Consider the following 13770-nt stretch of genomic DNA (forward strand, 5'->3'; position numbering starts at 1 on the left):
CTCCTCCTGGAGACTATCTGACTCCACCTGGTGGTAAGATGCAGCCACCACCCTATATTCCTGTGACAGCTCCATTCTCACCACATAATCCATTTGTTTCCACACCAGAACCCACTCTGCAGCTTCCAGTCCTGCACATAAAAAAAGGAATATTAGAGGGTCATTGGACTAATGATGAGGGATTATGTGAAGTAACAGTAACCTCACGCACAGACAAACAACAGTCCACACCCAAGCCTACTTCCACAACATTGTCCATGCAACAGGGTAACCCCGGCGTGGACGCAACACATTTACTGGGCAGCGAGGCTCTTCTACAACAATGGCGACAACAGAAGAAGGAGGTAAAACAGCGACTGCGCGCCGATACTGTAAACAATCCTCCACCAGAGGAGGAGGATGCCAATGAAGCAGAGATCCAGAGAGAGATGCAGCGCCTCAGGGAACAACACGACGTCAAGCGCTGGGAACAGGAACAGATGTACAAGGTGGATCGGATGTTAAAAGAGGTCGACGAGACCATGAGCCGCCTTACAGCCAGCGGACCGCCAGACCTCGAACCGCCTAAGATCAAATATGACTTGAGGCCCAGATCAAAGGGACGACCAAAACAGGATGATGGTGGGGCTGAGGATGATGAACTGAACTTTGCCATGCCACTAATGTCAACAGTAGGACATGGGGGAAGAGTAAAAGTTAAATACACTCCTTTCTCTGTAACTGACCTCTCCACTATTGCTTCTTCTCTCCCAAGTATTAAGGACGGTGGTGGTGCTTGGCTGCAGGCCCTGACCAAGGCAACGGCAGGACAGCAACTGTCCAAAGGTGACATCACGGGACTTCTGACCCGATGCTGTAGTGCCGCGGACCGTCAGCAGGTGTTGGCCCAGCTTGGCTGGGACAGAGATGACCCGGCTGAACCTTTGGCAACCCGCTCCACCACCCAGCTGTCTGACTGTCTGAAGGGGTATTTCCCTCTTCCGGCGTGTGTCTATGCTGATTTAGTGTTTTCCCCCAAAACAGGACAGACTCCAAATGAATTTATGACCCAGGCCTCTGAGGACTTCACGCTGAGGACCGGACAGCATCCCACCGCCTCACCTCTGCACTCTCAGATTTTTAGGGGAGCGGTGATGAAGGGACTGCCGGCCCCTGTGGTGTCCAAGCTGAAGGACAACCCGGATCTGCCTGGAGCGGAACATGCTCGATGGGTAACGCACACTACGCATCATCTGAGAACCTGGCAGGAGGAACAACAGGCCAAAGCCACACACAAAGGCAATTTAGAGCTCAAATTGCTTGACATGAATATTAAAGCAGCGGGCAGTAAAAATAAACAGATGCCCTGCACTGATAACACACAGACACCCCCACAGTCAGCACCAATTCTGGTTCCTGATCCCACACCATATGTTGGAGGGGCAATGACAACACAAATGTATATGGGGCCACCGGAGACGTGGGGGGCGGCGGGTCCACGTGGTATCCCGAGTCAGGGTGGTGACACCGTGTACTGCTGGAGGTGTGGCATGCCCGGACACATCTCACGTGTCTGCCGTCAGCCTATGAACAACAGGCCGAGAGGAAGAGGATCTCCACGAGGTAGAGGAGGCTACGGAGGACCCAAGCCACAGGGGTTCCAACAGCCTGGTGTGACAGGTAACCAACAACCCCAGGTTCCCCAAATGCACCTTGTTCCTCAGCAGCAGCCCGGCCCACAGGGATCAGCGGGACAATATCCACAGTGACGCGATCCTGAACCAGTGCGGACAGAGGCTTTGCAGGACCCCTGTCTGACGTTGAGGATAGGAGGGAAGGACATTGACTTTATGGTGGACACCGGTGCGAGGTATTCTTCTATTCATCTCCTACCACCAGGTGCCAGCATCACCCCAAAGACTGTCTCTCTCACTGGTATTGAAGGAAAGCCTAACGACCTGCACTTTCTTTCCCCTGTGACTGTCACGATTGCCTCCCAAATAGCTCGCCACAGCTTCATTTTTGCTCCACAGTGTCCCATTAACCTCCTCGGCCGTGATCTGCTCATTCGTCTGTGCCCCATGATCAAGTGCACAGCTGATGGGATGATATTGATCTTCCCTGATGGCTCCACCTTTCACTGCAGTCAGCAAACGGACAGCATGCTGATGATGGAAGCGAATGAAGAACTTCCTGAGCCAATGAGACCTTTGGCTGATGTTTACTGGGCTCTGATCGACTCTGCCACGCCCTCCTGGGGTTCATGTGTGGAGCTGCTCGACCTGTGGCGCCCGTGGATTCGCTCGCTCAGACCTTACCTTCTGTTGGTTGACCCATATCACTGTACATTGTTTTATGACAGGAATGAGGATCCAGTCTATGCAGATGAATTCTACAAGGTCGCGGGTCGTGTTTGGCCTCTATCGATACATCAAATGTATATTGGAAAACCAGGTGTGGCATTAGGAGTGACGCTTACACCTACCCAAAGAAAGTGGTACCAGATGGAGGCGCCCCAGGACCCAGGGGTACTTCCCTGTCACCCACACATCTCACTCCTCGTTGCCGCCACACACACCGCGAAAGACTTAGGGCCGTTCACTAAGTCCTGTGTGGAAGCTCCCGATTGGCGACCCACACCAATTCCTAACCTCCTGTACAGCTCCTCTCTTGATGCCTACTGTGTTTGTTGTACCTTTCATAATGTTGATGCTGTTCCAGAACATGTGACCATGGACAGATCTCATGGTCGTGAAACCACCGATGCAGATGGAGCTCAGTCCATGTTGGACTCCCTCCCACCTTCGGTTTGGTCATCTTCTCCAACGGACGTTGGATTCTGTAATATAGAACCTGTCACCTTTTCTTTCAACCCAGAACCAGTCTATCAGAAGCAGTATCCCACCTCTCCGGCTGGCGAGGAAGGGATATCGGAGACTATTGACGGTCTCCTAGAAGCCGGTGTTCTCGTTCCACTTTCGGAGCCCTCTCCGTGGAACACTCCCATCCTCCCCGTACAGAAGAAAGAGGGTAAGTACCGCATGGTTCATGACCTCCGGGCCATCAATGCTGCGGTTACTACTCCCCAACTTCCTGTACCTAACCCATTCTCTGCTCTCGGAGATTTGACCCCCTCTCATAAATTCTTTACCTGCATTGACTTGGCTAACGCTTTTTTCTGTCTCCCGCTCTCTCCGACAGTCGCCCCCATTTTTGCGTTTACCTGGAAGGGACGTCAGTACTCCTACTCGCGTCTCCCTCAAGGTTTTGAACTCTCCCCAGGCATTTTCAACGCCATTCTGAAATCTCTCCTCACGGGTCTGGTTTTACCGGATGGTGTTCTTCTGGTCCAGTATGTCGATGACCTCCTGCTGGCCGCCCCAACTGAATCAACTTGTTTGGAGGCCACAAAATCTCTCCTCCTGTGGCTACATTCCAAAGGTTTCAAATGCTCCCGAGGAAAGGTTCAATGTGCCAGAGCACAGGTATCTTTTCTTGGCCGTCTCATTTCTGCTGCTGGGACTGGCCTCTCGTCCTCCCATCGCTCATCCATTCTTTCTCATCCTCAGCCAGTCACTGTTAAACAGATGTTGAGTTTCCTGGGTCTTGCAAATTTTTCCAGGTACCACGTCCCAGATTTTGTTTCTTTGACATTGCCATTGCGCCAAATGGTCAATGAGGCTGGTATGCGTAACCTCTCAGCCCCTCTTCAGTGGTCTATTGATGCTCAACATTGTTTTACTGCCTTAAAACAGAAATTGTCCACTGCTGCTGACCTAGCTATCCCCGACTATTCAATCCCATTTCATCTTGATGTCTCTGCCAAGGCATCCTCTGCTTCTGCTATTTTATATCAGAAGAAGGGGGAGAATAGAATAGTCTGTTTGTATGCGTCTACAGCATTACAACCCTATGAGAAACGACATCCTACTTGTGCAGCCTTTGCATCAGCTCTGGCGAGATTGGTGGAAAAAACATCGCATGTAGTGCTGAAACACCCACTACACATTCACACAGAACATAGTGTTATGCATTATGTCACAAGCAAACTGTTCTCCATGACCTCAGGAAGACAAAGGAAGATTGAAGCGACACTGCATCAACCACACATTTTCTTCTCGTCATCCATTGTCAACATGGCTGATCTGATACTGGATGAGGAGGAAGGCCATCCACATAACTGCGTGGATGTAGCTGCAAAACAACAAACAATCAGAGAAGGACTGTTTGCAGATGCCATACTACACGCAGACATGGACATCTATACAGATGGATGCTGCTATAAAGGACCAGATGGTCTAATCTCGTCTTATGCAGTCGTCCAGGACATTTCCCCATCAGCAGACAGAACAGGACAATACAGGACATTACACACACAACTCGTTGAGGGTAAACAATCAGCTCAGAGAGCAGAAATTCTGGCTGTAACTAAAGCACTCCAATTGGCAGAAAGAAAAACAGTGAACATTTACACAGATTCGGCGTATGCATGCACCGTAGTACATGTGGCACTGAGTGAATGGCTGAGGGCAGGGTTTCTTACAGCAACAGGAACGCCTATCAAGTACCAGGAGGAAGTGTTGCAGTTACATCAGGCATTGCTGCTCCCCTCAAAGGTGGCAATTGTAAAATGTAAGGGACATTCCAAATCCCGAGACAAGGTCTCTCAAGGTAACGAAGAAGCCGACAGAGTGGCAAAGCGGACTGCAGGCTACAGCCCAGCCGACGCTAACCAGATGATCCAAGCAGGTCCACACACAGAAGGACACACATCATTCCCACATACACCAGAAGCATTACAGGACTGGCAGAAAGAGGCGTCTCCTGAGGAGAAGTCGATGTGGTTGCGGAGAGGAGCAAAGGTGAGTGACGACGGACTGTGGACAGGTCACGACAAGCCAGCAATACCACAAAGCCGACTGATCTCCATGATCCAGGAGGCACATCTACCAGATCACTGTGGTCAAAAGGAAGTCCTGCGCAGGCTACAACATTGGTGGCACCCTTTCATGACCCATGTGGTTCATGAAGAACTGTCCAACTGTACTATATGTAAGTGTCACAACTCCAGACCTGCAACAAAACCTACTGAGAACAATGCGAGACCACATCTGACGAGACCTGGACTTGAGGTGATAATGGACTTCACTGACATGATCACCACTTGCAATGGGTACAGGTACCTACTGGTAATTGTGGACAGCTATTCAGGCTGGCCAGAAGCATATCCATGCAGGAGAGAAACAGCACAGAATGTGGTAAAAGCCTTGGTAAACCATTACATTCCAACCCATGGGTTCCCCAAACTAATAAGATCTGACAATGGTACACATTTCAAAAACACACACCTCCAAGAGGTGGAAAAGATGCTTGGGCTCAGGCACAAATTCGGTTCAGTGTACCATCCTCAGTCCCAAGGACTGGTGGAGAGAATGAACAGAACTTTGAAAGAAAAACTGGCTAAAATTATGACTTCAACAGGACTGACGTGGTTAAAGGCGCTCCCTCTTGCACTGATGTCTGTCAGAATGTCTTTAAGTTCTAGGAGAGGAATGTCTCCGTATGAACTTAACACTCAGCGGAGTTTCCCAGGACCGACAGGACCGTTGCCCACAAAGACTGGTGAAGGTAAGCATGACATGGCTGATGTTGTGAGTGCTTATAATTCCAGGTTCCAGAACGCCAGAGGTCCTGAAGAGTCACAATCAACGCCCCATGTGACTGAAGACGGTGGTGCGACTCACGTTCTGCTGAAGGCCTACAAGAGGAAGTGGTCTGAACCCCGTTGGACTGGACCATACGAGGTGACGGAACGTACCTCCCACGCGGTCCGGCTCAAAGGAAAGGGTGACACGTGGTACCATCTAAGTCACACCGTCCCGACTACGCTTCAACCGGACAACAAGGAGCCAGAATAACGCTCCCCACGAGAGAGAGGCAAGGTAGTCCACCCTTAGCCTCAGAAGACAGGATTCCAGGAACATCGAGAGGTGAAAGGGGGTGAGGATACCGGAGCGCTCACCCTCCTCCAAGTAGCGTGCCAAGCTACCAACGCAAGAATTAAGTAGGGCAAGGGTGGAAGACCCTCCTACTTTGTATTTTGTTGTGTGTGTTCATTTTTGCAGGAAACTATGAACCGGTACACTGCATTAACGAGCAGATCCCGACCTAGGTGGGCACCTTGGGGTGACCCGTGGCTCACGCGAAGGACAATGTGGTTTGTATTCTTTGTATCTCTGTGTGTGGCTATAGCTTTGATCTGTCTGGAACGTCCCTGGGAAAGGTATCAGTCTACTGATACCGCACCTTCCCTGAGTCCAACCCCAACTACAATCAATGGTTCGGAACTTGCCACTGATTCAAACATAACAGCCCTTCCTAGGGTTAGAAGGAGAAGAGCCGCGCCACCTAATCCTAGACGACCACCTCAGGGAACTTGTGACATGTACCAAATTGTTGGTCTAGTTCATGTCTGCATCCCTGTAGGTAGCAAATCAGTAATTAAAATAGATCTTTCAAAATTAGATGATACGAGATTTTCTTCCTCGCCGTACTTGGGGACACAATGGTTTGTCACTTGGGGTCAGAAAAATGACCGTTCTTGGAATAATCTGGTAGTAGATGAGTCAGGTTGGACACCATATTGGGGGTTGTCTCCTTACTCCCAACATTTCCAGAAAATCATGTCGATGTCTCGTACCGAGCACACTATGTTTCTCACGGTAGATCTGACCTCGTTTAAGAAAGTCTCTGACTGGAGTCCTGTCCCTACTCAGAAGGCAAATATTTTGGCCGGAATCAGTCATACTTGTTTCTCCTTTACATTAGCACCCTATGCCAGGACCGACGCTCATTGGTATTTGATAATTTGCGCGACGAACGCTTCCACACCAACAACAGGAAATTACCACCCAAAGGGCCTTGTGGCTGCATCTGATGCAGGCAAGGATTCGTTCACCAAGTGGGACCTTAACGACCTGTTTGCATTTGAAACAGGTAGAATCATGGACAATGAGTGGCTGCATACAGCCCAACAGGCTGCTCAGGCTGCAGACAAAGGGGATTGCCTGGTGTGTATGGGAGCTAGACCCACCCTGGTGATGACGCCCACGATAATGGACAATTCCACCAACGCCACACATTGTATGCTTGACATTATGTCCAAGGATGTACCTTCGGAGAATTGCACATGGTTGGATCATGTGTATCCAGTTACTAACGCTCTGGATGTCGCTCCACAGTTTACACCTGTCTCAGCTTTCCGATTTACCTGCTTCCATGGCCCAGGAGGGGGACCCCAGGTTGGCACTGTTGACGTAGGTACTTTTTGCCACACCAATATCTCGGTTAGCTCTGCGGTGAACTTGGCTGTGGCTCGGTCCGATGTTTGGTGGTATTGTGGTCATAGAACAGCTCTCGGCACCCTTCCATCCAACTGGACTGGAGTCTGCATCCTCATGTCCTTCATCATGCCAATTTCTATTACCCCTATTTCGGCCCATCAATTGGAGGACATTTCTCTGATTTTCCCATCTGCTCATGCTCGCGACCGTCTCCAGAAACGGGACGTTAGATCTAACATGGACTCCATTTTAGGCGCCTCTCCCGTTTATTTTGATGCAATTGGCCAACCGAGAAATATTCCCCCTGAGTTTAAACTATTGGATGAGGTAGCCGACGGCTGGTCAGGTGCGGCAGTACAGGCCCCCAAGAATGCAGAGAGAATTAACTACATTCACTATAATGTCCAGCGATTGGCTAATTTTACTAGGGATGCAGTGGATGCAACTCATGAACAACTCTCTGCTACTTCTCTCATGGCGTACCAGAATAGAGTGGCCCTGGATTTCTTGCTAGCAGAAAAAGGTGGTGTGTGCTCCATGTTCCAAGACACCTGTTGTACCTTCATTCCTAATAATACTGCCCCGGATGGTTCCCTTACTAGAGCTTTGCAAGGCCTGCGAGCTCTCTCGGCAGAAATGAAAGCACACTCTGGTGTAGATGATTGGTTTAATAAATGGCTAGACAAGACCTTCGGTAAATGGCGTGCTTTCGCTGTGGCTTTCTTTATGTCTGCCGCAATATTCTTATCAGTCCTCATAGTATGTGGATGCTGCGGTGTACCATGCATGCGCTCCCTTTGCGTACGCTTCATTGACAAAACGGTGTCTAATGGAGTCAGCTCTGGGATGTACACCCTGCTGCTCACTGATGACTGTGGTAATCCGCCATACGTACATATCCCTTTACAGGATCAGGATGGTCCTGCTCTCTAAATTTTGATTGGTGGTGTGAGGTTCTAGTGAACCTCAAAGGGGGACTCACAAAATCAAAATTTCTGCTCATTTGCTGTTTTCTACTGGAAAATATGTAATCTAATGCTCATTGCTGGAGTTGTGATCTGTGGTATTGTGAAGGTTTCAAGTTCCTGGAGGAAAGGTTTTCCATCCAGTACATATGTGAGATAACCCGGATCGAGAAGGCTACGCTTTTGCAACATTTTATATGGATTTTTATAACGCTTCTGTGACATTTATATGGATTTTATAACAATGCATTTTGTATGGGTTTTTTTTAACATGCTATGTGAACTTTTTACAAAGTTCAAAGGGGGACTGAAGGGTGAAAAAATACACTGGTGATACTCTGTACTGTTAAAAGAAGCTTTTGCTTGCTGATGTGTCCTGCTGGGATGGCAGTGCCTGCACGGCCTGGTACGGGTCATAATGGTACAGGTCATTATGACCCCTGCACAGGCTGCTTATTAAGGATTTGTTTTGCTTAATGCTGCTCTTCAGAAGATTCTTAGTAACTGATGTAATAGTGACCACACCTCAGAGAAGGTATAAGACAGTGATGGATAGGAACCGCTTCGGCTTTTTCACTTACAGACTCTGAACTGTGTGAATCTGCTCCCTGATTGCGCATCTTGTAATAAAAGCCATCATTTCTGCTGGACTTCGGCTCCGACTGATTTCATCCTCTCCCAGACAGAGAATAAACCCTTCAATATATATATATATATATATATATATATATATATATATATATATATACAAACACACATATATGCAGAAATTACAGAAAAAAACTGGACAGCAGAATCGTGTCTTTTTGAGAAGTTAATCCAGGAACTAGTCATGGTTACATTGATTCAACATCAAATTAAAACGAGTCCACAAACTGAGTCACTGTGGAAAATAACAATTATAAGAGAACTTAATCTTAATTTCGACTCCTTAATTTAAACCTGCTGAAAGCCACTGGATAGATCTGTGAATCATTCCAGAGCAGACCTGTCAATCAAGTAGCCACTCCCCCTAATTATTAAAAGTTTAATGCTCTGTAAAAGAAATCATTATTAACATATTTTCAGATGGACCACCTGACCTCTCTTCCTGACGATGAAATGCAGTGAAAAAAATAACTCTGAACTCTAGAAACTCAACCGATCCAGTTTTATTGACGATTCATTTTAAATTGGAGTCTGAGTCACAGCATTTTTGGAGCCATCCCAAGCGGCAACCTCCGCTCATAAAACATGAAGAAAATGCCCAAGTGCAAAAAAGCTGTAATTCCGAGGAAATTCCAGCAGGGGGCGATGATGCTGGTTTCAAAAAGAGCCCCGGTCTCATTGGAAGCCATTCAAAAATGTCGAGTTTCAGAGTGAAAATAAACATATAAAGGGTCCGGTTTCAGTACATGTTTTGGTCTCTATCACTAGTTTCTACTACCGTGTTGGCTTCACCAGACTCTGATTTTCACATAACTCACCTGTTAATTTTTTAATACGAGTTAAAGTTTTGCATAAATCGCCCTATCACGGCGCATCCTCTGTCCCACGTGATGCGGTCACGTGACGGGCTGGACCAATCACATTTACATCCGCTGAAGTCTCCAGAACTGCATTTCGGAACGTTATGGGTGACGTCACGAAAGATTTATCCATTGTATTAACGATCTATGGCTCGAACGCATCATTTTTCTGAAGGATTCTACAGTAATCTGCTTTGCTCCACCACTGAAGCGGCACACATCACAGAAAGGTTAGCATGTTAGCTCAGACTTCTTCCTTTTGTAAACAGCAACAACTGCTTCAAAATCATTCCTGTTAAAGAAATGTCGTGATCCCCAGCAGTCACATAGATTCATGTGTTCATTCACACTTTTTCATACCTGTTATTGACACCTTCAGTTGAGGGTTCTTGCTGATTTCCGACAGTCTGCTTTGACGCCCAATCTCTGCCTCACACTGACAGACCATTTCTCCAAACATGGTAAAGATTTCTCCAACAGCAGCTCTCAGTCGCTCCTCAATAAAACGTCTCAAATCCTGGACTGGAGTCATTGTCGCTGAAGAAGAAGACATATTTCCTTCGTGTAGCAGAAAACGCAGCGGTCCTGTTTGAAAGGTGGGAACGCTTCTTCTTCTCTCCCTTTATTGTTTCTTGGAGGATCACAAACAGCTGCCACGTCATACTAACACCTACTGGACACAGGCGGAACTGCAGGCTATTGGCAGCTCCTGGAATAGTTGTTGGATTTTTTTTTTACAACTTTAACCGAAATATTAAAGACTGACTGAATCGACTGAGACATTAACTCCTTTTTTAAAATTTATTTTAGAAAATATAGGGACACATACATCCAAACAGAACCAATAAGATGGCACAGCATTCAATGGAAGTGCAGCAGCAACAGAGCATCAAATCATGAAGTATGTTTGCACATTATTAAATACAAGTGTCTATATGACCTTTAATGGATATGTCCATACTAAATATATACTCTAAACATTTATATTACAAGTGATATTAAAGGTTATCTTGGGAGAAGGGCTTCATATTTTTACATATTCATATCTCCTCCCCTCTTTCTCTCTCCCAGCAGCTCTTATGGCCTTCATATTTAGATGACTGTGTTTCCTTAAGAGTTTTTTTTTTTTTTTAAATGGAAATCCTGTTGGAGAATCTCAGTTTGAGCAGGTTCCATCTGCTCAAGACTTGCTCCAAAAAGGGTGAACTTCTTCCTTATTGTTTAAAAGACAAGAGCTTCCCTCGTAAGCTGAAGAAGCCTGCAAAGATTAACAGATGATGTTCCATCTTTATTGAAACCTACTTGATCTGGGCGAATAAGTTTAGGAATTAAAAAAAAAAAAAAACTAAGCTCCATCCTGGAAATCAGAATTTTGTCGAGAACTTGACATGAACACTGATCAGTGATCCGGGTCGACAGATGCCTCACTGCTGGAGGTCTCCATCTTTTTAATGAATTAGGGTGATTATAGCATTTCTCATACTATCAGGGAGAGATCAGCTGACCTGATGCTGGTCAGGTAACATTCCTACAATCATCATGATCATCATTTTATCATGATCAAAGTCAAAGTGAACTGCACTGTCAATTCTGCTGTACATACAGATGCACAGTGGAATGGAAACTGGACATACATCTCTGAGAATAAAAACAGACTCAATATATCACCTAAAATAGAATAACAATGAAAAAGAGAGAAAATTAGGAAAGAAAACCAGATTAGTAAGATTTTGAAACAGAATTTATAAGAAAAACAGAAAAGTGCAAGATATAATACAAAATGTGAGAATGTGTGTGAAAATAAGCTTCACTGTTGACTGCTACTGCACATTCAAGACACACTTTGTCTCCCCCTGTGTCAATATTTGTTTACCATGGGAATGCGTCCGTATTATCTCCCGCGGGAAATCATGTCCACCATTTTCCTCGTGACCTTCGTCCCCCCAACAGCTGATGCGCCGTCGGCCTGTGACGTCATCACCTCCACCGTTGCCAGGATACAGACTCAACACCCCAACGCCCTCCTTGTCATCACCGGAGACTTCAACCACGTGTCACTGGGCAAACTTCTGCCCACCTTCCAGCAATATGTAGACTGCCCCACCAGAGAAAATAAAACTCTGGATCTGCTGTATGCTAACACCAGGGATGCATACAAGACCTCAGCCCCTCCTCCCCTTGGCAGATCAGATCATAACCTGGTCCCGCTGACCCCCCAGTATGTCCGTATTGTTAAGAGGTCCTGTTCACAGCAGGACAGTGAGAATGTGGACTCAGGAGGCAGCCGAGGCCCTGCAGGACTGCTTTGAGACAACAGACTGGACTGTGCTCTATGAGCCTCATGGGGATGACATCAATAATGTGACAGACTGCATCACAGAATACATCAAGATCCGTGAAAACTCCACCGTGCCAACCCGGACTGTACGCTGCTTCCCCAACAACAAGCCATGGATTACCTAAAAGCACTGTCAAACAAGAAGAAGAGGGCTTTCAGGTCTGGTGACAGAGAGGAGCTGAGGAGAGTGCAGCACGAGCTCAGGGAGAGACTGAGGGGTAGCAAAGACAACTACAGGAGGAAGCTGGAGGCCAAACTCCAGCAAAGCAACGTGAAGGATGTGTGAACCGGGAAGAAGCACATTACTGGATGTAAAGGGAGACAGGAGCGACCATCAGGCAGCCTGGAGAGAGACAACGAGCTGAACAACTTCTTCTTTCAGCTCACAGCCGTCTGTCTCCACGGTTTATGGCCATTTCGTCTACTCCCATTTCGTCTACTCTGAAATTCCCATTTCATCTACACCAAAACTCCCATTTCGTCTACTCCCAGTTTGTCTACTACCCATTTGGCAAACATTCCCATTTCGTCTACTTTTCTCTACTTCAACATTAGACCACCAAAATAACATTAATTCTGAAATTTATTTAAGAAACAGGATATTTATTATGAAAACTGCTACAACAGCTATTTATTTCCCTAACCCTAAACCCAAACCCTAACCCTTTCAATGCCCGAACCCTAACCCTTGAATTTTAGTATTTAAAAGGGTAAGAATAGGTCAAGATATAGTATGACAGCATAACCTGTGGAAAAGTAGTGAAACGTGGGAAAAATACACAGTAGACGAAAGTAGACGAAATGGGAATATATGTCAGAAACAGAGTAGACGAAATGGGAGTAGACAAAATAGGATGTTACCGTCTCCACTACATATCCAGGCACCCTCTCACCCATATACATATATATATATATATATATATATATATATATATATATATATATATATATAGATAGATATACAGTATATAATGGGTGTTTGTGTATATGTATGTCAATCATGTCAATCATGTATATAATAGCCTTCACTGTATATAATTTTTCTGCACTAATTACATATTTTTACTTTTGTGTGCATTGCTACTGATGCTGCTGTGACACTTGAATTCCCCAGTCTGGGATTAATAAAATATCTCTCTATCTCCATCTCTCTATCTCTAATATGTATTTCACCCAAACACAAAAGAGTATAGAAAAAGATACAGTCGAAAATAGAAATATACACCGAAAAATTCAGCCATGAAGAATAAAACACCCCAAAAAGTGCAAAATACATGATAGAGTTCAGTACAGGCAGCCTGGGAAACAGCTGTTTATGTTGATGGAGGTGAAAATGACTTTATTCTTGCTCCATTTCATTTGTTGAATCAGATTTTCATTCCTTCAGCTTTGTTTTTGCTGTCTTCTCCCACTAGGTGGAGCTACAGGGACACTCTTCACTCACTGACATGATTCCAGTTCTGCTGTGTTTCTCAACTAAAAAAAAAATACAAAGTCTTCAAATAACGGAGTTTAATTTCTATCACTGGATAGATTTTCCTTTTAAACACAGACATTTTTCTTCTTCACTGCAGTTGTTTGTACTTTTCACATCTGCAGCTCTTCACAGACCAACAGTCAAACTTCACCTCTACTGA

The 13770-nt window shown here is 46.0% G+C and overlaps 1 protein-coding gene across 1 annotated transcript; it reads left to right on the forward strand.

Moving 5' to 3' along the window:
- The first annotated feature begins 257 nt into the window (after nt 1-257).
- LOC115396827 (uncharacterized) lies at nt 258-5897 on the forward strand. The gene is made up of 5 exons (XM_030102889.1): nt 258-1211; nt 1563-1659; nt 2857-3009; nt 3181-3297; nt 4651-5897. The coding sequence occupies exons 1-5, from the start codon at nt 258-260 to the stop codon at nt 5895-5897; spliced, it is 2568 nt and encodes an 855-aa protein (XP_029958749.1).
- Nucleotides 5898-13770: the final 7873 nt, after the last annotated feature.

The sequence above is a fragment of the Salarias fasciatus genome, chromosome 2 (genome assembly GCF_902148845.1).
Source record: "Salarias fasciatus chromosome 2, fSalaFa1.1, whole genome shotgun sequence".
Lineage (NCBI taxonomy): Eukaryota > Metazoa > Chordata > Actinopteri > Blenniiformes > Blenniidae > Salarias > Salarias fasciatus.